We start from the raw sequence: 26,948 nt of genomic DNA, 5'->3' as shown, positions 1-26,948 counted from the left end.
TCGTCTGCCATCTAGTGGATAGATCTAGTGATCTAGTGTAAGCTGCGTTCAGTGTTTTTAATCATCCTTTGGTTTTCCATAATAAAATCAAACCCACATTATACTAAACTACTCCAGTGGTTTTGAACCGTTTTCATATCAAGGCCCAATGGCCCATTACTTATTCGCATTTGAGTCCATGGACCACCATTTGATGAGATTTAGATTTTGTCCACAATTCCTTGCTCTTTTGATGTGGTAGATACAGTAGGCGAACGTTGATCAAAATAACAATTATTTTGCATTCTCTAATTGTGTAGACTTCTTGTAAATGAAATAATGCAGATCTATGTTTAACAAAAATGTAACTCAAACCAAATGAATCCTTATGGGTTCATTTGGTTTCATTTCACGCTCTCAAGAGTTAAAGGTCCATTTAGTTACCAACTCTCCATCATTTGGCTGGGAACCACCTGGAACCCCCTCAAGGATCACTGGTCGAGAACCACTGTACTACGATCAGTAATGTACTACTACATTTATGGTCCGGTCAATGGTGTGGACTCACAGTCACAGTAATAATAACACAATGTAGAAATAGACTACTAAAGTTTTACAAGTAAAGGTCCTGTATTAAAGAAATTATATATGGTGGCGTGATGTGTCACAAGGCGTGACGGACTGACGTCCATATATGGTGGCGTGACGGACGGACTGCAGGTTTTCATAGTAATCTGCGACCTACAGTCGCAATAAAACTGTTGAAGGTGTAGGACATGATAAGCATTTAGCTTCTTTCTGCTCCTTTTCGAACGCAACCATTGTTTTGCATTGTTGTGTATTACATTGTTGTTGAATTTTATTTTGTATTTTTATCTTTCATTGTTTTATTGTGACTCTTTTTAATGACATGTATGATGTTATTGTTAGAAACAAATACAAAAATGACAAGTAACTAAAGCTGTAAAATAATTTAAAAAGTACATGAATTACCTGTGATGTAATGGCATATATGTATAAAGTACAAAAAATTTAGATCCTCAAGTAAAGGTTATAACAATTGTACAGTACTTGATTAACTGTACTTTCCACCACTGCTCTTATTCACAACTTTATTTACTGCATGCATTCATTATTATTACAGCATGTTCTTGACAAAAGACTTTGCAAATGTAATGATCATAGGGGCTAATTAAAACACAATCAAGCAAGGGAGAACAATGGTGTAAAGGATAACATGGTGGTAGTTATATCAAAACGATCAACCTGGCTTCACTTGACAAATGTAAGTTCAAAATCATGAATGTTCATAAACGTGTGTGTGTGTGTGTGTGTGTGTGTGTGTGTGTGTGTGTGTGTGTGTGTGTGTGTGTGTGTGTGTGTGCGTGCGTGCATGCGTGCACACACTTTCTAATACAATGACATAAAAAATAATCATTTCTGATTGAAACAGAACATGGCTCATAACAAAACATTAGCATATTAATGATAAAACAACAACAAAAATATGCACAATAAAAACAATATGATAAAACATGGACAATAAAAAGGAGCATCAGTTATTACAAAATGAAGCTATACAGTTAAATTGAATGTATTTATTTATATATATTTGAAACCAGTTGAATCCAATAGACCAAGAAAAAGCAGTCCATATATACAGTTCAAAAAGTGCTATGCTGGTTTCACTATGCTAGATGGTGCATTATAAATAAGCTAAAACAGTACACTGTACCCATTAAAGAAATGAAAAATACAATGAAAGCATGGTATATTTCATATTGTGGTCAATTCAGTAAGATTAGTATGGCTAAAGGATGTTCTCCCCATAAGATTTTGACTTACATTTGTGATTCAGTATCTGGGATTCTTTTTCAGGCAAATATGGAGTGGAAAATGGGCTTTGGTCATTTTAAGCAAAACAACCTAAATAGCATAATGGTAAGAATAATATTCAGTAAACAACAATAAAACTATTTGAAAGAAATGAATAGGCTACTATACAAGTTCAGATAATTGAAAACTAATATTAATCAAGGGTGTTTGGGCACTGGGCACAGATAATTAGAAATATTCAGAGCAAAAAAAAACACACATGACTCAACACATCAGCTTTGTGACCCAAGCATAAAAATCGATTCCCCACAGTTGAGTCCTGTCGTACGATGACACCAAAATGTTTAAATTGAAAGGGAATTGATTGGGCTTGCATCAGAAATTATATTATATCTGCCATACCAGCATTTTATCCAGTTAACGAAATACAGTGTATGCTATTCCAGTGTTTTTGAAGTATTGTCAGTGTTGGACATGCTAATCCCATTCTCTGATGCTATACGAGCTTGCAGTGTCTCTACACGTTTGTGCGTTGTTTCCAGTCATTTGTTACCTGTGTCCAGTCTAATCACAGGCTATCCAGTGACACTACTACTGAAAATATTTAATCCAGTGTGCTTAAAAAATACCTCTTTGTTTTGGATCGATGCTGTAAATTGTATAATAGTACAAATACACAGAAGTGAAAGGTACGTTAAGCTTAACAACTTGAACCCCAGCATCCCAACACGTTGCAACACGTTGTGAGCTTGTGTTGTAACTCAAGTCCGTTTTACGAAGACTAGATGGTTTAAGTGGTTAATTTGGTGTACCTTTTGAGGTTACAACTTGAGACTCAATTAACTGTATTGTCATTTTTCCTCTGTACAGTGTAGCCTATTGTTAGATGACTATCAATGACGTATATGAGACAGTTCAGTGTGGTAGGCTATAGAAGCCTGGAACACAATCTACCATCACAGAGGGGCAGGACTTGACAGTGTGCACCATTGAGGTATATTTTCAATGCAAGTTGGCAAACATTCACTTCAGCAGAAGCCAACAGTCTTCTTTTGTTCTCCTGAAGTTGTTCTTGTTTTATGCTGATACTGGTTCAGTGTACATACAGTTGAACAGTAGAACAACAGAAAGAAAAATACGAAGCACAGTATGTACACTATCTTGCAGGCTTTTTTGAATAATTATGACCAGTGTTGGGGAGGTAGTAACTACACACATTTATGTTTATGTTTCTTTTTTCAAATATTTAAATTAAAATGTATAATGGATGAAAGTCAAAGGGGCTCTGATCGGACAGAAACCTTGCCCAAATTTGAAGATCCACTTCGAATCCATGCCATTCCCAAATGGATCCCAAGATACAGAAATGTCTTTTTACAAAGTAATTTAGTTTGAACTGCTTTTTCTACTGTAGCTTTAGTTAACCAAACTAGATTCCTCCCTAGCGTAGATTTAGGCCTACTATAGTTCAACTTCTTCCAGTGTGAAGTAACTCGTAGTTTGAAAATCTATGCTTTGAAAGTAGCTTCCCCAACACTGATTATGGCTTATATTAAGTGCATAGGACGTTGCAAGATGAACAATAAAGTGAGTTATAAAGCTACAGACGTTACTTTTGACAAAAGTAATTAATGGTGAGACACTACAGTTGTCAATGACTTTCAACTTGCGTCCATATTCAGTGAATAAACTATAATACAAAATGAATAAGACTTACAGACAGCGTTTTCAAAGCCCAGTGGTCTCCGCAGCAGAAAGAGGTCTTAATTCATATACATATGGAAGTGCATAGAGAAGAAGATGTGGTGGATAGTTTGTATAGGTCTCTCTTTAAAAAAATCAAGTTCAAGAGTGTGAGAAACACTATTCCATCACAAAAGCATACAAATTGGACCATGAAGAAGAAAAGAGGCTGTTTTTGAAAAGCACTGGGTCAAGATCAGGCTCATTCTTACATGCAGCTGCTTTGAATGAGAAAATGGTGGTCAGAGTACGATGCGGTCATCTCATTCTCTTTCTTCGGAGAACAACTAACTTCACTCTGTCAAAGGAAAGATCATGGAGAAGGACATTCAGGGAATGTTGGTCTTTCGGCACATTAATCTTTACTCTTGATGAACAGCAAACCCAAACATCTGACTGGAAGGACAGAGAGAATGGACAGCGCCAAACCCAAACTGTACAAAACTGTATATTAATGCCTATTGGGAATTCTTAAATGCTACTGCACTTCTGTTTTGGTGACCATGTTTACTCACATTGAGAGAGACACGGAAGTGATAGGTGACATCTTGGAAAGACAGCACTGGCACTGACCACAGGTGGTGAGTCCCCTAAGAGACAATAAGAAAAAGTGAGTAGTTAATAATAATAATAATAATAATAATAATAATAATAATAATAATAATAATAATAATAATAATAATAATAATAATAATAATAATAATAATAGTAGTCTTAGTAGCACTATACAAAATATTTGTTTTGATGGACCTATGTTTAGCTGTGTGTACCTTGGTAGATGTCCTCTGTCCACTGTAGAGCTCTGTCTCTTTGCGGTCTGGACACAATCGGCCCTTGGTGGCTCCACATTGTCGTACCCACACGCTGTTACTGGACCTGCAATGAAGTAAACAAGTACATATCCACACAAATACATTATTTGTGTTAATAATGCTAGTCTACATAATGTGGGGAGTAAAAAATGAACTTGTTGAACTCATGGTTTGCTTCTACACTCACGTCATGTGCAAAGTGATTTGTGAGATGGAGGAGTTCTTGTTCCCATGAAGAGATACTGTGTAGCTAGATTCAAAAGAAGAGAACATCAATTTAAGAAAACAAACACTCAAACCAATAATCCCATTAGCTCCAACACTATGTCAACTCGAGTTTGGGTAAATGAATCACAAACACACCTGCATCTCTCAGGGGTTGGACAGATTTGTGCAGTAATCTGTTGGTCTGGTTCCAGGATGTGTAGACCAACCAGAGAGGGAGCTAATGCTTCTGCTGGGACAGCAAAGAATAATTCAATTGTAAATGTTTACTATCGGCAAACAAATGGCTGTGTTTTTACATACATAGAGAATACACAGCAAGACCAGTGTTAATTTAACTCGGAGAGTGTAATAATATGGACCCGTAGGTCCATTTCTTTCCGCTTACCCTCTGTGTGTACGCTTCGCTGTCTGCGTGGTGATGGTGGTTGCTGCTGCCCCCCGGGCAGACGGTTGGTACCTCCCATTCCTTCCATGTCTGTAGGAGGAGGTCTCTTGGACTTCGCCAAGTATAGGGGTGCAGAGGTGTGACTCAGGCGGTTCCTGTTGCGGCCGTCTTTGTCCATAGGTCTTGACTTGGCCTTCTTATTGATCGTGCCTGGTGTGGGCCCCAGGCTGCCTACATCTAAAAGGTGTAGTAGAAAGTAAAGTTGACAAATCAATCTTTCAACACATAGAAAACATAAGGCCGATTTATACTTTATTGTACAAAGCAGTTATTTTTTTGATATATGGCCATTAGGCGGCATGTATACTCACCAGCTGTGGATTGGTTGTTAATGGGTGACATAGGCGTAGCAGTTTGGTTGTTTTGGGCTGTGGTTGAACAGCAAGCTGCAGGGTTCAGACAAACAAAGAGCAAACGAGAATGAGAGAACATAACACACACTGTGTGGTAGTGTGTATAGCCTGATGATCTTCGATAACTGTGAGGAACAGTAAAATAATCTCTGCTCACCTGGTGTAGATGTGGTAGACTGGTGAGCAGAACTGGACAACGCAGCTTTGGACCTGTGGCATTCATAGTGGAGGTAAATAGGGTACTATTGTTACAGCAATCATTCATTGCCAAGCAATACAATTAAAGGTGACATTGATTAGAAAACATTTTATGTAGATGAATAATGCTCCCCGCTGCAAATTAGATGAATTCTACAGATGTGTCAGGCAAATAAGGAACTTTCTTTCTTTCTTTCTCACCTATTATGGCTATGGCTTTGTCTTCAATGGTTAACCAATTATCTTTGGTTAATATTTGTCAATACGTATTGTATTAAGATGCTCTAAACAAGGTACAACAAGGTATAACCTCCTCTCAGGCAAAGGCAAAAGAAACATCCAGGCAATCAAAAGATAAGATATTGGTGGAATGACAGAAGGCAGACATATACAGGAAATAAAGTTACAGGAAGCAATACAGTACCATGGGCAGATAGGTGGACAGAGAGTGACAGTGGCAGTGAAGATAGGCATCCAAGAAATGTGGAGAACACAGGAGGAGACATAGCTGCTGATTTCACAAGAAATGAAAGACATGAAGGGGAATATAGTAAAAATGAAAGAAGAAGAGAAGAGTTGATTTGTAGTAGTATACTACAGTAAAATCCTCTGCGTTAATTTAACCATCTGTTACTGAGAACAATTGACCCGGAATGGCCCCTTTGTACACTCGGAGTTAAATGAACATGGAGGATTTGACTGTGTATAAAGTGGGTACATAAAGTGTGAGTGAGGGGGATAACATACTCAGCCTTCTCTGTGACGTCTCCTCGATGGTGTAGGGTCAGTACATATAGGATGGACATGGAGATGACACTGAGGGCAACAAACAGAGATCTTAACACAAGACACTGAGCCGTGTGACACACAGCAAATTAAAGCTACAATCCATCTCTTATTTGAATGAATAAAACATCTGTATGGTTGAGTATGTTAATACAATATAACTATAGTACATCTGCAATGGTTAGAGGGGGTCTTCCTAAACGCTGACTAGTAGACGGCACACCAGATTGGACCAATAGATACAGACTTCAGAATACTGAGCCCAAGACCAATCAAATGCGGAAACAACAAGAAAACATGAGTTTATTTCCCAAAAAGGTTGCCCAATTGACGTGGGCAGCGACTCAAATCACAGGGAGGCCTTGTCGAGCTCGCTCTCAAACAGACTCTGTTTAGATGCATCATTGGAAGTTAACGAAAACAATTATGTATGAGGAAATTTGACTGATGACAATGTGACAATGACAATGACAATGTCAATGACAATGAATCCACTATAAATTATCCCACAATTTTCGAACCCATTTTCAAACAGACTCTATTTAGATGCATTGGAAGTTACCGAACACAATTACGTATGAGGAAATTGAACTGATGACAATGACAATGACAATGACAGTAAAAAAGTACTGCCGAAGCAGACAACCCGCAGCACTCCAGGTTAGAACAAAATCGTTACGGTGCAAGGCTCGAATATACAGGATGAAATCAAGAAAATGCCAGCACTCATTGTATGTCCTTTTCACATGAATTTATTTACCTCTGACGAGAGTTGATAACGAACGCGTTTCGGCCTGTTTGGCCTTCGTCAGCGTTAACAGCTGACGAAGGCCAAACAGGCCGAAACCCCCATGGGCGCTGATGACACAGATCAGAGAACACGCCCCCAGCGCCCACTGCTTCCCTGGAGGGAATCCAACCCGGGACCTTCTAGCTGTGACTGTGAGGCAGAGCTTCCGACTGCGCCACCCACCCTGAACCCACTATGAATAGGCCTATCTCACAGAATTTCCCCGCCCCCTTAATACGCCCCCTTTCCGCGTTAGTGGTGATAGCGTGACGTCACTCCATAGACACTACATGTTAACAGAGGTAATTTAAGAAGTCTACAACTTTTGTTTTCTCAAGGTAAGGTTTGTTCTATCTGTTCGAGCTGATTTACCATCTTGTTTGCTTCATAATAATATTGGTCTGTCACATTTTTACATTAGGAAATGTACTTAGATTCTCCAGAGAAAAAAACGTGTAAATGCTAATGTTAAATGACACCACTATCTACCGGAAGGGGGCGTGGAAAGGGGGCTGTGAGATAGGCCTATTATAACAATGGAATCTCATTTATGATAATCACAATGTGTAGGTGAGAAATGTGTGCACGAGGTATGGGGCTCAATAAAGAAGTAGGTGTGAAACAGATTGTAGATATTGTATACATATTGTAGATATTCTAACCTAAAGGCCATGACAATGACAAGTGCCAGGATGGTCCCCTGCATGAATCTCTGGCTGATACAGCCTTGATCAGGAAGTGAGTTCTGAAAATAAAATACAAAAACACAAAGATGACATTAAAGGAGACACTTATGTCCGCACTGCTGACATTCACTCATCGCTGTTGCTGTGAAATCAGCAACAGTTAACACAATCTTTAAATATGTCACGATATAACCATACCTTGCTCCCAGGTCTGACACTCTTCTTCTTGAGTGGGCCACTTCCTGTCCTGCTAAAGTAACTTCCTGATTGGCTAGAAGGATAAGAGTGATAAACATATTTTGTTTAGATTCTTTCAAATAAATAAATAAAATAAAATAAATGTAAAAATATATATTCTGTATAAATGTGTATATGTGTGTAGACAACTTTTCTCTGGTCATATATTAAACAAAAATTAGTTTAAAAATATATTTTAAACTCTTCACAAATACAATACGCAGACAGACAGTATTTTGGTAACTCAAATATAACTAGAAAAAGTGCCCTTCTGGGACACAGGTCTCAACCAGGAGGATAGGAGTGTGTGTGATGTTTGGCAAAATGTTTAGGAGTAATACGTTTTTGTGTGTGTGTGTGTGTGTGTGTGTGTGTGTGTGTGTGTGTGTGTGTGTGTGTGTGTGTGTGTGTGTGTGTGTGTGTGTGTGTGTGTGTGTGTGTGTGTGTGTGTGTGTGTGTGTGTGTGTGTGTGTGTGTGTGTGCGTGCGTGCGTGCGTGCGTGCGTGCGTGCGTGCGTGCGTGCGTGCGTGCGTGCGTGCGTGCGTGCGTGCGTGCGTGCGTGCGTGCGTGCGTGCGTGCGTGCGTGCGTGCGTGCGTGCGTGCGTGCGTGCGTGCGTGCGTGCGTGCGTGCGTGTGTGACGCGACGTGGCCTGTTGTAACGCCACCATGAGGCTGATTTGAAAACTGTCAAGTGGCATTTCTTCCTCGGCCTAGTGGGAATATGCATGCACAGTTTCACCGCAATCGGACGCTGCGTTGAGTAGTTGTACGATTTGTACAAAACGGGTACAAAGCGGGCTACTCCTGAAAAGTTTAGAAGCCAATCGTAACCAATCAGGATGGATTATGAGAAATCAAACAATCACATGACTATGGAGAGCATGTGTACCGATTTGCGTGAAATTTGGATAAAATCTGAAGGAATACTATTAGAAAATGTGTTTTATATATGTCGGCCTCCTGGTGGCGCTTTAAAGAACAGATGTGAAAAATTCCATGCAATGGTTTTTCCTTCGCCTCTAGGCCTAGGGAGTGTGCATATAAGTTTTACACAGATCCGTGCAGTTAGAGGTAAAAACACTAATCGGCCAGTTATAGTTGAAATGCCACTTGAAAATGTTCAAGTGGCATTTCTTCCTCGGCCTAGTGGGAATGTGCGTGCTTAATTTCACGGAAATCACACAATGTGTTCATGATTTGCGGCATTTTGTTTGAAACTGAGCACTGAGCACACAACTTTGGAAGCCAATCTTAGCCAATCAGGATGGAGTCTGAAAAATCTGAAAGACCCGTTTCGTTGAATGGCTCTAGAGAGACTGTGTACCAATTTGCGTGATGTTTGAACAAAATCTGTAGGTTTACTGTCCAAAAAAGTGTTTTGCACAAAGCGGCCTCCTGGTGGCGCTATAAGAGGCCAATGTGAAAACCTTGGGGCAGAGGTTCAGCTGTGGCATTCAGGGAGTGTGTGTGCAGAGTATGGCTACAATCAAGCCAACGTTGCCGGAGATTAGCTGTCCACAGACGGACGGACACACGGACACACACACGGACGGACGGATGGAGTGCAAAACATACTCTCTCCCCATGCCTTCGGCCTGGTAGAGACAATTGGGCCTCATGCGCCAACCGTTCTTAAGAAGTTCTTAAGAGGAAATTTGTTCTTAGACCCACTTAGGAAGTTTTTAAGAAGGTTTTGGGATCCCTCAATCTTTTCTTAGCTGTGATTTGTTCGTAGGTAAGAACAGAATCTACGCACACTGTGGAGCACTCTTAAGGTGGCCTTACACTAGCCGATTTTTTTATATCTGAAATCTGATAGCACCACACGCTACAGCATAATCGGAGCGGGGCAGCGCAAATATCAAACATTCTTGTTGATCGGGCCGATCCCGATCGCGCTTTGAGCGGTCGGGCACCCCCCGAGCGTCAAAAATGCCCGATTATCGGCTAGTGTAAGGCCACCTTTAGGGTGCCTTTTTCGTTCTTAAATGCAATCTGAAAACATAAAGGGAAAACAGCGCCATCTGCATGATGCTCAAAGTTTGGTCTCAGGACCTCAAGGGGTCCTTGAGGAAGTTCCAGGCAGTCCACAGCAAAATATGGAATATTTTACCACTTTAATCCCATTTTATACTCACAAACGCGTCCCATTACTGCCCATTTTGAGCTTGTAGATCGGCTATTTTCAAAACATTTTGATAAATCTTCAAAACATTACCCTAGCAGAAAATATTTTCATATGGGGGTCTGCAGAATGCATGTCAATTTGGGGGTCCTTGACATGAAAGTAACGTTTGAGAACCACTGGTTTAGAGTTCACAACCCAACCCAAACAAACGCACCATACCCACCACATAACCCCCCATGAAATATTGAAAATGTGAACATTTCTGTTCACTTCAGTACCTCCACAGTATTATTGATTTTGAATGTTTGGAGTCTGGTGTTCCACCATATTTAGTTTAGGTATTCTTGACTTCACTCAACTTTATTTCTATGTGTGAGGTCCTGTGCGCTGCAATCACACACAGGTGTGACTGCAGGTAAGGCCATGGAGTCATGCAAAACTACACCCACGGCACCTGGGTGAACACAGGGAGGAAAGTGAATTCCCAATGCCTTATATGGGATTGGTGGGGCGGTTCCCTATGGTAATTAGGATGCTAATTAGGATATGTGGGGCGTCTACCTATGATAATTTGAATGAACTGGCACACCCCTTCAAGTTACGAGGATTTGGATTCATCATCATAAGAACATGCTTACGAACAATTCTGCCTACTTAAGAACGTTTCATGAATCTGACTGGACTTCTCTTAGGAAGAAATGTAAGAGGAAAAGTTAGGAACTTATTGGCGCATGAGGCCCAATAACTTCTCTCATGTGCAAAGTATATTTTAAGACGACATTTGTGGTAATTCTATTATAAGGGCCCAGTAACTGTAAGCCCCTCCACTCACCTGACAGTTCCACCACTCACGGTGCTCTTCATGCTGTCCAGGCGCCGGAGCTTGGCCAGCTTCCTGCTCCAGCGCTCCAGCTCGTCTATACGGGTCTCCAGGTTGTCCGTCAGCTTGCACAGCTCCTTGACTGCACCCACGTTCTCCATGAAGATCCGGTCCTTAAGGAGGGATTCGATTAGCGCCGTGTGTCAGTGAACGAGCACCTGCGTGACAGTAGCAGTGTGTGTTTGTGCCGCATGTGTGTGTAAGAGAGGAGACAGAGAGCGATACCTTATTGACCACCAGCAGTTTGGGTATGATCTCACCGTTGGCAAACACCACATCCCCTCCCTCCTTCACGCATTCAGGTAGGATCTTCTGCACCTCCTGGGCTATCACTCCTGCACAGGTGGGGGAGACGATAAGAGCCAAGGTGAAAGCCAGCACTGAGGGCATAAATCAACACCTACACACAACATATTAAAGTGTGCATACGAGTCCAGCGAGATCAAATATTATGACTGTGGCGATACGCACAGTTTTGTAAACAAAAAAGCCACAAATGAACAGCTACTCTAGGGTGGAGGGTGGAAAAGAGGTTATGTATGAACTGGGACTATAGGTGTTACCAGTCTCTGCAGTGTTCTCTATGCCCACGCAGGCCGCAAACTCAGGCTTGAAATGATAATGCACCAGCCTCATCTGAGAGATCCGTTTCAAATTGTCTGTGGTGTCCACCTGCACACGGGACAGAATGACAAAGACAGGCATGCGTGTGCAGGGATGTGGTCATGAGAATGTATGGATCAAGGACAATGGACGCACAAAACACGCAATCACACCTGCCCAGCACTGTTCCCAGCACTGAGCACTTCGGATGGGCATACACAGCCATGACTCATGCGGGAACAAGCATGCACATGCAGACCAAACCTCTCTAATATTGTTTCAAAATCGAACGCACGCACGCACGCACGCACGCACGCACGCACGCACGCACGCACGCACACACACACACACACACACACACACACACTCACACTCACACTCACACTCACACTCACACTCACACTCACACACAAACACACACACAAACCACAGTTTAGTACTAACCTCTCGGACATTTTCCTTGGCCCTGAGGTCAGAGGGGTGCACCAGTGACCCCATGACCTTGAGGTTGCCATGGATGACCATGGCCTCGTCCGGGCGGTCCGTGTTGATCCCCACGCGGCCGTGGTGGTACACAGAGTCTGGGAGCTGGCCACGCTGCCACAGCACCTCACTATCACTCTCAAATTGACCTGGGTTCGACGCCTGGGACGGAACAGACATGGAAGACAGACGCACAAACGTGTTCAGATACAAGCTCCAGTCTCTCATAATATTTCTACTGTAGGATTGGCAGTGGCGTAGGAACATTGCCTTATAATGGTTTTCCACAATAGTTTACAGAGGTACAGTAGAGTGTACCTACTCAGAGGAGATTGTGCCGTTTTCATGAAATCCATGTGTAAAGCTTTTGTATTATGCAATGAACTGGATAATTGGGCAATACACCATAAAATTGCCTTTAGCTACTGGTAGTACTGGACATTTGAGATAGGATCCATGCACATCTCCAGAAATTCTACAGGTGCTGGTCAAAAATATACGTACAATGAAAAGGAAGGGATGTCCGCACACTGATTCACTGCTCCCAGGAAAATTCTTTATTTATTTAGTTCATATTAAATAAAGAATTTTCCTGGGAGCAGTGAATCAGTGTGCGGACATCCAGTACTGGACATTTCCATTCATAATTAGCAACACTGCCACTGCAAAAAAGGAAAAAGATATGCACATCCCCACAGTTTTTAGATATGGTGCTGGATCCAAAAATGATCAAATGAAGAAAAAAGGGAATGTCCGCACACAATATGTTTGCTCCCAATCATTTCTTTATTTTAACCAAACCGTCTGGGACTTTCTCAAGTTCGGAAGAACTTGAGAAAGCCCGGACGGGCGAAATGTAAAGAGAGAACAGGGAGAAAACATATTGTGTGCAGACATTCCCTTTTTCAACAACTGCCACTGTAACACTGTCAAACACAGAAAAGGAAGTAATCAATCTGTGGGGTCCTCTGTGACACGTTTGAGTTGGTTATGGTATCCATAGCAACAAGCACCGCTGGGCTCTACTTCAGTGTTCACAGGCTGTGAACAAAGAAGTAGAGTTCTTGTGACCTATTTTTACTCACAGACAGTATAAATATATGATTTCGTATTAACAGTCCAGAATACAAACAAAAAGACAACCGTACATTAAAAGTATGTTATGCTGAAGGATCACAGTCACCAAATCCAAAAAATCCGGGGGGAAAAATTGAATGGAATGCCAAAGGAATGGGATTACAACAGTGGTTTTCAACCCTTTTCATATCAAGGACCATTATTTATTCGGCATTTGAGCCACGGACCACCATTTGATGACATTTAGCCTCTCAGACCCTAGACTTGGAATAATTTGTTGTCCTTGGATAAGATTTTGTCCAAAATTGTATTGATGTGGTACCATACTGTATAATCTACAGTGTAGCTGAGAGACAACAGGAAAACATTGATCAAAATAACAATTCTTCTACATTCTCTAAGTGGGTAACCTTCTAAATTAAGTAATGCAGATGTTTAACCCGCAAGGGTCCATTTGGTTTCATTTTACGCTCTCAAGAGTTAAAGATCTACAAGGGTCCATTTGGTTACCAACTCTCCATCATTTAGCTGGGGACCACCTGGAACCCCCTCAAGGACCCCCCAGTGGTCCCTGGACCACTGGTTGAGAACCACTGGATTACAACAATGATATGGAGGAGGAAATGGAGAAAAAAAACAAAAACAACTGTGAGCTTCTCAGCTGTACGGTGACCGATAACGACACATTCACAAGGGATATGGTTGGAGGAAGAGGAGGACGGTCCGACAGACACAGACTGACAGATGTTACCCTGACGATGATCCTCTCGGACACCTGAGCGGCCAGTGTGTAGCTCTGACTGTGGGACTGAGCCTGCAGCGCCACCACCAGCATGAAGTACCTAGGGACCACCGAGAGAGTGTCATGATGAGCACACAGACATTCAACTAACTGTACCTATAGGGACCACCGAGAGAGTGCCATGATGAGCACACAGACATTCAACTAACTGTACCTAGGGACCACCGAGAGAGTGCCATGATGAGCACACAGACATTCAACTAACTGTACCGGAGCCTTGGATGGAACGGCACACAATCATCACATGATTGTGATGGTTAAAATTATTCCACAAACATGTATTTTATTATATCTCTGCTGTCGGGAAGAAACCATCCAACTCCGAAAACCTTATATTTTTAAATCAAAGCAATACTGCCTCCTCAAACTTGGTATTGTGACTTTATATATTGTCATTATTACTTGCATGAGAGGGGGAGAGGTGGTGGAGTTAGCTGCTTTAGCAGACAGTTTGAGGGTCCAATGGAGTTAAGAGGTTTTGTCCGAAGCAGGTGGTTTCCTCCTGACAGCAACGAGCAATGATATGTACAGTATTCGCAGTAATTGGTTTTCACTCTCTTGCTCTCATGCTCTCTCTCTCTCTCTCTCTCTCTCTCTCTCTCTCTCTCTTCTCTCTCTTCTCTCCCTCTCTCTCTCTCTCTCTCTCTCTCTCTCAAGGTGAGCCTGTTTTATGTTTAAAATGCAGAAATGACTGGGATGCCAGTGGTGTTTCACCTCTGGTCAGGGTTTGGCTTGCCCTTCTTCCTCATGTTGTTCGCTGTGGTCTCGCTGAAATGGAGTCGTCCCACCGTCACCTTAGTAACTTGTTCTGGAGGCACGGTTACCCTGGGAGACACAAAACTGATCCACCATCAAGTTGCCTTATGGAGGGCAGTCCTGTTCGCTTAACAAATGAATGTTCTCTGAACACATAACTGCTACATCCTGAGGTTGAATACCACCTCAGGACATGTCCATGCTATCCCTCCTCTTATCATTGTCAATAATAATCACAAAACATGGCATACTCTATACAACTGTGTACTCAATATTCAGTGGTATTGATTGATTGATTGATTGATTGATTGAACAGTTTGTAGAAAGACATATCAAAGAAAGTACAGGTCAATACAAAAACTACTAAAAACAGGATAAAAACAGAAAAAGCACTAAGACTTGTTTACATCAGGGTCCTCCATTTTCAATTCATCAAGACATTTAAAGACATACAAATACGTGAACAGTATAGAAAAGTAATCACACCCCTGTGAAGTGAGGGGCACTCTTATCATTATACAATATACATCATCATGCATCATCTTATGAACAACTGAATTTATTTGATTGGTTAGCAAATTTGCTTGTCTACATATGAGGTAAATTGTCCCTTCATTGTCAATGGCATTTAATGTTTGTGTTGCCACACATTTATTTATCATATTTCAGGAAAATACAGTATGGCTGTTGGTAGGGTTTTCCACATTTTAGTGGCATAGGAGCCACTAGCCTCGGAAACCCAAGGAGCCACTAAAATGTATCTGCTTCTATTCAGTGAAATAATCCAGACTTACATTACTGGTTTGAAAGGTCTCTTGCTGCGGTCTGACTGGGATTGTTCCACATTGATGGACTGGTTCATGGCCTCCAACTGGAAGACGAGATAGACCACAATCACTTTTAGGATGGCTGAGATTAATCTGATTAATTGATTTTCAATCAATTACTCACACCATACCCTTGAATTCATTGGAGATTGTTTAGTTTTTGTCGCATTCCAATCCTAATCCAATATTCCAATATTTGATGAATTGAAATAAATAGTAGGCCATGGCAAAACTATATAATAAAAAAACTGTATGAACTCCAGAACAACTCTCTGTGTAATTACAGGGAGGACTACTACTGTCCAGGTTATGGCCTCCTATTCACTTCAATTCATCAAATATTGGAATATTGGATCAGGAATGCGACAAAAACAAAGATATATTCCGTGAATTCAAGACTTTGCAGGGTGAGTTAGTGAGTAATTGATAGAAATAAAGTAATTTTGAGGGTGAACTCACCCTTTAAGGTACTGAGCTGAGGATCATAATGGCAGACCAAATACTATCAACTGTAGATCATGTCTAGCCTGAAAATTCAGACTGAGTGTCAGGCTAGATCATGTCCCTAATACTGCTTCCTTTTTGCCTTACCTTGACTCCATTTAGCTTCAGATAGAAGCAGTCAATGGGCTGCAGACCTTCACTGGTCTTGATGTACTTGGGATCTCCCAGCATGCCGATGTACACTGTGACCTGGAAGTGGTTCTTCTTTTGGCAGACAAAGGCGTCGTCGGACAAGGAGAAGTTGAAGCCCTTATCAGCGTCCACGCGGTAGGTGGGCATTGGCCTGTGGATCGTCAAGACGGACATAATGATGAGTGGGAAAAGTTTGAATGCTCCATTATTGGAAAATTAATGTAACTGAGGCACACTGTGGAAAGAATATTAATGTAGTTTCAATGCCTAACACCAGGGGGAGTGTTTGACTTAACAACACCAGTACTAGGACCTTCTGAAGACCCCATCGAAGGCTGATGGATTTAAGTGCAACAAAACCCTCTGAACCCATGAGTGGGCATGGCATGCTTCAAACCGTGGTGACCAGCCAGGTGGTGATGGCAATAAACCATTGGGTAGCTTCTATGAGTGCAGGTCTACCCCCTCTTCTTCTAGTTCTCTTTGGCATCGAACAAAGACGCGCTCGCTATTTTCTCCATACACACACTCGCCCAGTCGCCCCACCAACCCTCTCCCTCTTCTACTCCCCACGTTCTCTTTCCAAACCGAAACCCTCCCCCGCACAGCTCACCTCGGAGGAATTTGTAGACATCTACAATTCCTCCATTCCCTTTCCACTCCCTCCCTCCCTCTGTAGTTCGCTGAATTATCCGTTTACCCCTCTTTTAGCACTCTCTTGCTATTACCTCTGTGTTGAGGGCTTTCACCTCTCTGAGCTATAGGTTACTGTCAAGACGATAATCATAGATAGATTGAGATCTATAGACATGCTGAAATGAATTTTCACCCACAGTTCTTTGCAGTTGACGTCATACAATGGCGTCCACTTGTTCTGCTGGTGTGGCTGCCACTTAATACACTGGTAGTTTGGGTCCAAGTAGCTGTTGTCTGCGTCCTGCATTAAACCTGAAACGGCATCCAAGAAATTAGTGTAGAAGGTGGAGGATAATGTCAGGCCTGCCAGTCACTTCAAAGAAGAACGCTCGCCAAAAAAAGTATGTGGCTCGTTCCCGTGAGAGGGCGTAGGTGCGGAGTACTGTTAATTTGGTGGTATTTCTCCAGAGGTTAAGGGCGGGTGAGAGCAGATAACAGTGAGACGGAGAGCAGGTGAGGAAAGACGAAGAGAAAGAAAGATGCCTGCCTACCTGGTTCTTGTTTGATGATACCTGTGAGGATTTGGGAATTGAGCGTACTGTTGGGGGACTCTGAGTGCTTCCGCTTCTTGGCCTGGTGACCAGCGATTCCTCTGCACAAAGAGAAACACAACGTCAGCAGCCCAAAACGTTGGCACAAACATTCACTTTCACAGTATAGGAGGCTGTGGTTGTTTCCCCATCAAACATTTGGAGTTTGGAGCAAAGCAAATACATTGTTTTTCCTCAAAGGGTTGATGTCTACAGTATTATTATGCACAATCCTGACTGTTAATTTACTGTGTGTTACGGACCTCATATGGCCCTCCTTGCTCCCTGCTCTCACATTATTTCCCTCTGCCAGTCCCTCCCATCCTTCTCCCTCTCTTCTCGTCCTTCACTTCATCGCTCTATTGCGTCTTGTGGCTTTGTCTCTGAATGCAAAAGGCCTACAGTATGTGACTTTCCATTGACATTACTTCTATCACTCCCCCTATAACCAGGGCACAGCAGTGGTGGCCATTTTCTGGTTCCAACGATCCAGGCTGGATTCATTTTTCCCATAGACATTTCCAAAAATATGAACAATTATTTTAAATCTTGAATAAACCCATCCATTCCAGGATCCTGACCATAAAACATTTGATTCTCTGAAGAAAAAAAGAATAATTGAAAACCACAAAACAAAGGGTAGGCCTATTTATTACTTGTGGTCTGTGGTCGGCTGCATATGTATGGTATGCATGGTATGTACTGTATGTATGTATGTATGTATGTATGTACTGTATGTATGTATGTATGTATGTATGTATGTATGTATGTATGTATGTATGTATGTATGTATGTATGTATGTATGTATGTATGTATGTATGTATGTATGTATGTATGGTATCTATGCCTGTCCTCGGTGGTCCCTAATTGGCTGTTGATGGTGACGTAATTAAGATATGTTTTAATGTTATTGGCTGTTGATGGTGACGTAACTAGGGTACGTTTCAAGGTTGGTATAAGGTCAATAATGGATCTAAAGGATTTAGAACAGCAGTTGTAATAGACATTAGTTAGTTGCAGTACTTGCGCGCTCTGCTTGCGCATAAGTAGTCTATGCATGGCCACTCGACAGAATGCATTACTACGTTGGCTGGTATAAGGTCAATAACGGTAAAGTAATGAAAAGAAAGACAAGAAAAAACTAAAAAACTAAAACAAAACACAACTAGCAGTCAAAAATAACGCTAAATGGACAACACCCCTCCACATTCTGTTGTTGACAATAGTGATTATATCATCTGTAATGTATTACAAATTGTTAATGCAACAATCCTTTAATATACAAATAAAAGTAGTCCCATACTAAATGGAACTTTCCTTTGACGTTGTTCTCCCTGGAGCTGGCCTGTTCTGACATCATTCTGACATCTGCATAGACTCCATATTTGGGCATGCCTGACAAAGAACTCCATATATGGGCATAAAAAGGACACAGACATAATATCTGGGTGGGGCATGCATTTCCAACGTGCATCGTTCCAAGTAGGCCAGTGCCCAACGGGCACCGCTCTAGTATAATTAAATATTCAAAATAATGTTTTCACATAATAAAATGTTTTATGGTCATAATTCACCAGAATCCCATATATGTTTGAAAAGGTTATATTTGAAAAACAAAGAAAGGAAATTCAGTCAGAAAATTGCCAAAAATGTTGCTCTTTATTGGGTCAACGTTTCGGTCGATTAGACCGAAAGGACAGACAAGACCGATCAGGACAGACAAGATTGTCTGTCCTGATGAATGGGGTCTATTCTAGATCTATGGCCACCACTGCTATGCCCTATAAACTGGCCATTTGTCTCACCTGCTCTACTTCATCCCTCTATCCCTTAATTCTGTGTGTTTATCACTCACTCCTGTCCCTGAGGGTGTTGCAGCAGCTGATGAAGCATCTGTGTTTGCTGCTGCTGCATGTCTCCGCTGGCGCCGGCCACCGGGCCGATGGAGTACTGCGATATCATGGGCTCCGGCTTGAGGTACATGTCCCGGTGCTGCATGCTGGGATAGTGTCCATGCGGCGGAAGGAGCGGTGGCGGAGTCATGTGACACACTGACATGTTCTCAGGTGTCATGGTCCTGAGCATGTGAGGGTCTACAGAAATACAACAATTCAATGTTTTATCATTTCATGCTGTTATTGTTTATGTTCACATAGCCCTGCACATGACTTGAACTGTTATTTCCTGTTTCCCGCTCCCACTAAACACAATGTGTACTTTTTGTTTAGTGCATTTGTCTGCCAACATATCAGTATACTGTAGTGTCACGTCTGGGGCTTCACATGGGTTCCAGTGTTTACTCACTGCATCCAGTGTATTTAGCTATTAATTTTGCTCGCAAATATATAACTTGCACAAACAAGAAGACCTAATATGACATTTCAGCTCTTTTAACCCTACCAATCAGCAGCATGTTCCAGTTTCCTCCACCCTTGGCTAATGGTGTTTTCTATTGTTTCCGCCTGGAGTCATGCCGATCAGATAAAACAATCCCACACCTTCTTCACTAATGGTCTGCTAGACCAACGCAGGTGTGTGGGAGCAGTACAAGACGTACACTACACAGTGATTTTGAGGACAGTTTGACTTGTGTCGGAATGTTGAGACAAAGCCAAGCACACTGCGATTCCAATTATCATGCATTTAAAAACAAGACCTCAATTCTTATAGTTCAAAGGAACTTAATTTATTTGATGAAATTCCATTTCCAGGGCAATTATGTTCATGATAGATTAATAAATAAGTGGCAGGTGTAACTCCTCTAATAAGCAAATTATGAATGTATTATTGAAGATTAATAAATGACAGGTGAGTGCTGCTTGAATTTATCAATTTGTTACACATTAACTGAATTTCTCTTGGTCTCTATGTTCTATTCAAAGGTCCCGTAGTGATGAGTAACAGGTATTGATTTGAGAGGCTTGGAAGGATGGACAAAGTCATGGGCACACATACCTGTGCGAAGATCCTCCATGTTTTTGGGTCTCTCCCTCTCAACCCCTTATTTTACTATTTGTTACACTTGTTATATCCATATCTCTGCTTCCCTGTGTAACCCATACAGTCAGTAGATGGGTTCCTTTGACTCTGACTGATGTCTGCCAAGGGGTTGCAGTCTACAAGATATAGCCTGCACTAACCATTTCAGTTTGTTGTGTGCTCTGCACTAACCATTTCAGTTTGTTGTGTGCTCACTCTCTCTCTCCCTCTCTCTCTCTCGTTCTCTCCCTCTTTCTTTGTTTCTTGGCTTCTTTCACTCTGTTTTTCTTTCTTTCTTTCTCTCACTCCTTCTACCTTCCGCCCTCTCTCCTTTTCTTTCTCCCTCTATCATTTTGTCTGTCTGTCTGTCTGTCTGTCTGTCTGTCTGTCTGTCTGTCTGTCTGTCTGTCTGTCTGTCTGTCTGTCTGTCTGTCTGTCTGTCTGTCTGTCTGTCTGTCTGGTGGTCAGTTACTTACCATTCACTTGCTGGGGAGAGTAGGGCTCTGAACTGGAGTCTGGTGGGGACTCAGGTAGTGTCCTAAGAAAAGAGACAATGAGAAGATGTTTTTGTTATAGCCTTATAAAATGAAAACAAACTTTCAATTGATAGAATTCTTTGAAATAGCTGCATGCTGCACACTGATATTTGTCTCTATTTAAAAAAATCACACCCGTGTGAACTGAGTGGTGTACGGTATTATATAGCCTGATCAGCTCTGATCTGACGTAATGTCTGACGTAATGAAATCACACCCGGGTGAACTGGGTGACCGTAGCAACCATGCTCATTTTTTGGTACGAATAGACAGACAGACAAACTAACAAAGCCAGTCGTAGGAGTGGTTTAGAGTATAGCTCTTCAAACCAAGATTTGTGAGTGTGTGTATTTTTTAAATGGTGTAATTTGACTCTGTTTCTGATATGAGTCTACCTTCCCTCTTGGTCAGCAAAGACTTTATTTGTCTCAGTGAAGTTTAATCAAAGGCTTGCATCATGTACCTGCAGTATAGGGTGTGTGTTTGGTTTCGATGTACAATGGAAAATAAATGCTGGGTCAACAAAATAAGAACATTTCAAAGTTGCTTTTATATGATGATGCTGCTTTGAAGGAACATGCTTGGGTTATATGATAAATCACTAACACTTGATGTTAGCCTCACAACTCAGTATTAGGTCATACTGTGTATCTTGGCCTCTTGGTCAAGCGACCAAAAAACTAAACAGAAATGGAAGTGCACTGATTCGATTTTTAGATTGTTTGTTAAATGAACACTCCAGATTTCACAGTGTGAGACCACCTGGTGGCTCACTTAAATACAAAAAATAGATACAGTATATTTTGTATATTTTTGAGGGGCGCAAGCCCCACTTATGTCCAGCTTTGAGGGTTTGTGTAAACACAAACATTGTTTTGCTACCACCACCTATGACTAGTTTTGAGTGTTTGTGTAAACACAAACATTGTGTAAACACAAACATTGAAGTCAAAAGTGAGTATGCATGCATGATGACGTATGATTAGAAGAGCGCCCCTCACTTCACACAGGTGTGATTTTTATTATAATAATCCTAGTATTTTTGCTTCTCTCAGCTCACCCTGGAGCGTAATGGCCCCTGTGCTCAGGCTTGATGTGAGCCTGTTGTTGTTGTTGTTGTTGTTGTTGTTGTTGCTGTTGTTGCTGTTGTTGCTGTTGTTGCTGCTGCTGGCAGGGGTAGTTGTGTCGGAGCTGTCCTAGGGATGGCCCAGGTGGGTAAGGGTTCTGACAGTTCGGGGGACCGGACGGAGAGACTCCTTGGCGCAGTGGGATGGGAGGGCTCACACCACACACCAGGCCCCCGGAGGAGGAAACTCCTGGTTGGGGAGAAGAGTAATTCGGTCCTGGGTCGCTGTGGACCTGTGAGAAGCAGCTGTAAAAAAAAAAAAAATGCAAGAGAGAGAGAGAGAGAGAGAGAGAGAGAGAGAGAGAGAGAGAGAGAGAGAGAGAGAGAGAGAGAGAGAGAGAGAGAGAGGGAGAGAGAGAGAGAGAGAGAGAGAGAGAGAGAGAGAGAGAGGATTAGCCTTATCAGAGACACAAATTCCTTTGTAACGACATGATCTGATTGGGAGGTTTGGTGCACTGTGATGTGTTGGTTTGGAGTCCCTACTGACATGTCAGTGCTATCGTCCTCTTTGCTGATGTACTCCTCCAGGATACTGGTGTCGATGTTGGTTGGCTCCAGAGAACTGGTAATATCATGACCTGCGATAAAGAAAGGGTCCAGGGGGAAACATGGAGGAGAGGTGGAGAGCTCTGGGAGTTAGCAATGGGAACCATATGTCAACCATCCACGTCAATTCCAACAACAGCAAGCCAGGGCCAACACAGTATGTCGTAACTGTTACAGCGTCTTATTTGAGATTAAGATGAAGTCCATTTCATTTTGTTATATTAACCATACTTGAATGTGTTCGTCTACTCTCAATACTCATTTTGTGTCAGTACATTCTGTTATTATATGTGCCTCAGTATGATAATGACAATGGAGCCATCACTGAGAATTTCAGAATGAAGGTTACAGAAAGGAACTGAGCAATGCCCAATGGAGGAGTTGTGAGTATGCATTAGTAATCAACTTTACAGTGGTACACCAAGGACTGCTGTTTCTGTGCATCTAATTAGTTACACTGGAAGCATTCAAGAGATATACTCTTACAGCCGAGCTACACCCAGGCACATGTGTGCATAAAACGCGGATACGTGAGCGCCGCATACACACTTTAAAATAGGACTGGATCTAAAAGTGAGTGTGTGCGTTTGTGCATATACACACACACACACGCACTTTAAAAAGCCTGGTGTAGCTCAGCCGTTACTGTGATGAAACTTACTTTAAGTTAAAAAGTATAATAATAAAATAATTAAATAAAATGACAATTATTAAATCATCCATCCATCCATCCATCCATCTTCAACTGCTTATCCGTAGTCGGGTCGCGGGGGCAACAGCTCCACCAGAGAGCTCCAGACTTCCCTCTCCAGAGCAACATTAGTGACTTCCTCCTGGGGGATCCCAAGACGTTCCAAGGCCAGTGAGTCGATGTAATCCCTCCATATGCGCCTTGGTCTGCCCCGGGGTCTCCTCCCAGTGGGACGTGCATAGAGGACCTCCCTAGGGAGACGCCCGAGAGGCATCCTAACCAGATGCCCGAACCACCTAAGCTGGCTCCTTTCCAGGCGAAGGAGCAGCGGCTCTACTCCGAGTCTCTCCCGTGTGACTGAACTTCTCACCCTATCTCTAAGGGAGATGCCAGCCACCCGTCTGAGAAAACTCATTTCGGCCGCTAGTATTCGCGACCTTATTCTTTCGGTCATGACCCACACTTCATGACCATAGGTGAGAGTAGGAAGGAAGATTGCTGGGTAGACAGAGAGCTTTGCCTTCTGGCTCAACTCTCTTTTCGTCACAACAGTGAGGTACAGTGACTGCAATACCGCCCCTGCCGCTCCGATTCTCCGGCTGATCTCCTTTACGTCCTCCCCTCACTCGTGAACAAGCCCCCGAGATACTTATAGGCAATTCACACTGAGAGGGACTGAATCCGTTTCATTGGAACCGTTTCCGAATACGGTTGCCTGGTCCCCGATGGCCATGATTCACATTGCCCGAGATTCAACAGCGCACCCGCGTACACTTGCATAACACACTTTGATCCTCCAGATTGCGGTGTGCTTGATGGCTGGCGCGAACGGACAGTGGCCATCAACTCTGCGACATTATCTCCAATAAATCCAGACACACTGCATTGCATTGCCTCTTTTGGCTCTTTGCCGTTATACTACTTCACTGTCAGCCTGCCTGCTATTCACTGTTTCAGTCAGTTCTGTGCTCCAGTGTCGTGTTGATATTAGTTTGCTATGGATTCTACTTTAGCATTATTATTATTTTGTTTTACTTTGGAAACTATGCCAAGCAAAGCCCAAGAGCCACATGTAGTCCAAGATCAAGATCAAGATCAGCGCGTACTGCGGTGCTGCGCGTATAGCAGATTCAACAGGAGACGGGCGGCGTTGAGAAATGCGCTGGTGTTACACGTCGTGCAGCGTCTGTGTTTTTTTGTTGTTGACGCTTGGCTCGTCGACTAGAGATCATGTCACGTTCTAAAAAAAAACAGTCCACTTCTTTCTTTAGGTACGCATGCATTCACATTGGAACGATCCGTATCTGAATACACTTCAACGGTCCAGAGACCCGCCCCCCATTCGGTCTCGGGGACGGTTGGGCGATCCGCTCCCGGGAACGGTACGCATCATTCACACTACCACAAGATCTGCCAAGTGGTCCCGAGTGCGCACCCGGGACCATAGTGTGAATTGCCCCTTAAACTCCTTCACCTGGGGTAATGCCTCATTCCCTACCTGGACTGCACAATCCACCGGTTTCCTGCTGAGAACCATGGCCTCAGATTTGGATTATTATTATTATTATTTGAATTATTCAATCAAATTTGAAATAATCTAGCTAGAGCTTGATCTTCACTTTCCACCCCCTTACTTCAAGATTCAACATTTCATTCATTACATAGGCTATTATATAAAAGTACACAATAGTATATATGCATATCTTTTTTTTCTTTTCTTTTTTTTCTCTGGGGAGTTGTTAACCCATCTAGACGTTCAAGCACCAAACTGAATGTGTCCATATGTATATTATTTTTGTATTTTATTTTTTGGTCCAATGTAGACAATGGGTCCTTTGTTAGGTAACTATGTCCTTTGTTCCACAACGTGTAACGCTGTCTGTGTTTTTTTTTCTGTCTTGTCTTTGTCATAAAATGTAAAAATCAATAAAAATATTATTGAAAAAAAAAACTTTGGTTTTTGGTTTCTCAACATAGAAGAAACAATGGAAAAAGATATTAAAGAATAACTTGAAGAATATATTAATATACATGTATCATTAACACGTGTTCAAACGGAAAATGTTCTCCTTTACTATAAATGTGCCTGTAATTTAACCATTTAACCATATAAAGTTAAATTAACACTGCTTTTGGTGTGTATTATTTAACCATTAATCCTCTTCTCTCTCTCTTCACTGCACCCCAGAGCCATTTTCACCCGTTCACAGCCAAAGCTCCCCAAATCCCAAACACATGACCCATGTAATCTCCAAAATTAGTAGCTTGTTGTAGAAGTCGCTCTTATGCATAATATATTAATAGGTTTTAGTTTGTTTGTTGTAGTTTCTTTTTATGTTTCTTTTTTCTTTTCTTTTTAGAAACACGTACCATAGCCTATTTACCACAGACCTTAACAGGTACAGCTTTGCCTTTGATGACTAAACAAGGTTGTTCTCAAAACATTCAATTCCATTCAATTGTTGTAATTCCCAAAGGCAAGGTTTGCTTCTAACCACAGAGCGAGAGAAGAGATGGGAACAGAGTGAAGGGGGTTGATAGAAGGTCAAGATGAGGTATACAGTGGGTGGGCAGGCAGCCCCTGACACACTCTCTCTCTCTCTGTCTCTCTCTGTCTCTCTCTCTCTCTCTCTCTCTCTCTCTCTCTCTCTTTCTAATAGATTAAGCAACTAGTCAGTTGGGAATGCCAAGAATTTCAGTGTTACCATTGGGGGAAAATGCATATTTTTTTGCTCTTTTGTCTCCCTCCAACTTTGCTCTCTGCTTTAAAATCTCAATTAAGATATCACGCCTATCATTCATCAGTGTCCATGTTGCTAATGTTGTGGTCTCTATCATCACTACCATTTGCAGAAAGTTGTATGGATATATTGTCTCCATCCTTGTTTTAGTATTATTGTCTTAGTAGTACATTCAGGCTTTGGAACTCTTTTCTTTCTGTAAAAGTTAACGAACATCTGTAGATGTGTAAGCCTTATGTTCTTTATTATATTTATTTATCTATTTTAGGACATTTTTGTTTAAAGTTCACACTGTAGTCTTTACTGTAATTGTTGAATTGTCATGTTACTGTCATGAAATTAATTCTCCCTCCAGGGGATTAATAATGTAAATTATCAATGAACCAATGAACCAATCAATCAATCAATCAACCAACCAACCAATCAATCAATCAATCAATCAATCAATTAATTAACCACATGAAGAATTGTGGTCTCTGGTATGATTTTATTTAGAACTTTCACTGAGCCCCTTGAGTTGCAGCAACTTGTTTTCGAGGGGGTCCTCAAAATGATGATTGATATTATTCTCTCTTTCAGACACTGGACCAATCTTGTTTGACCATACTGAGTATGACAGTCTCCAAGCCCATTTTGATAACATGCTAGCAAAAGCATTACGAATCAAATAAGAAGTAAACCAATCGGGGGACGGACGGACGGGCGGACGGACGGGGGATGACACTCAATGTTAATTGTATTATTGCACTTTATCATTACATGAAATATGTTTTCAGTGTATATACATATATATTTCAGACTTCAACTAGCTGTCTAG

At 41.9% G+C, this 26,948-nt stretch overlaps 1 protein-coding gene across 6 annotated transcripts in view; it reads right to left on the bottom strand.

Moving 5' to 3' along the window:
* Positions 1–2,272: 2,272 nt before the first annotated feature.
* Positions 2,273–26,948, bottom strand: part of myrf (myelin regulatory factor) — a 32,333-nt gene continuing 7,657 nt past the window's right edge. Inside the window, exons 2-26 of one of the 6 annotated variants that reach the window (XM_079501573.1) lie at positions 22,641–22,731; positions 22,088–22,399; positions 20,968–21,029; positions 19,368–19,605; positions 17,473–17,573; positions 17,119–17,233; positions 16,241–16,436; positions 15,617–15,693; positions 14,781–14,906; positions 14,007–14,106; positions 12,149–12,349; positions 11,665–11,773; positions 11,327–11,436; positions 11,054–11,214; positions 8,055–8,127; positions 7,833–7,915; positions 6,342–6,410; positions 5,554–5,606; positions 5,355–5,429; positions 4,984–5,220; positions 4,734–4,827; positions 4,558–4,620; positions 4,329–4,434; positions 4,074–4,148; positions 2,273–3,856 (exon numbers count right to left, since the gene is read on the bottom strand). In XM_079501573.1, coding sequence (XP_079357699.1) covers positions 3,767–3,856; positions 4,074–4,148; positions 4,329–4,434; positions 4,558–4,620; positions 4,734–4,827; positions 4,984–5,220; positions 5,355–5,429; positions 5,554–5,606; positions 6,342–6,410; positions 7,833–7,915; positions 8,055–8,127; positions 11,054–11,214; positions 11,327–11,436; positions 11,665–11,773; positions 12,149–12,349; positions 14,007–14,106; positions 14,781–14,906; positions 15,617–15,693; positions 16,241–16,436; positions 17,119–17,233; positions 17,473–17,573; positions 19,368–19,605; positions 20,968–21,029; positions 22,088–22,399; positions 22,641–22,731 — 3,017 coding nt within the window. In that variant the 3' untranslated portion in view covers positions 2,273–3,766. The remainder of the gene's footprint in view (positions 3,857–4,073; positions 4,149–4,328; positions 4,435–4,557; positions 4,621–4,733; positions 4,828–4,983; positions 5,221–5,354; positions 5,430–5,553; positions 5,607–6,341; positions 6,411–7,832; positions 7,916–8,054; positions 8,128–11,053; positions 11,215–11,326; positions 11,437–11,664; positions 11,774–12,148; positions 12,350–14,006; positions 14,107–14,780; positions 14,907–15,616; positions 15,694–16,240; positions 16,437–17,118; positions 17,234–17,472; positions 17,574–19,367; positions 19,606–20,967; positions 21,030–22,087; positions 22,400–22,640; positions 22,732–26,948) is intronic. The other 5 variants (XM_079501574.1, XM_079501575.1, XM_079501576.1 and 2 more) reach the window with 5 other exon arrangements.

This window comes from Electrona antarctica (assembly GCF_951216825.1).
Source record: "Electrona antarctica genome assembly, chromosome: 5".
NCBI classification, from domain to species: domain Eukaryota; kingdom Metazoa; phylum Chordata; class Actinopteri; order Myctophiformes; family Myctophidae; genus Electrona; species Electrona antarctica.
The sequence above is the reverse complement of the archived record's forward strand: the minus strand, read 5'-3'. Positions and strand labels throughout refer to the sequence as shown.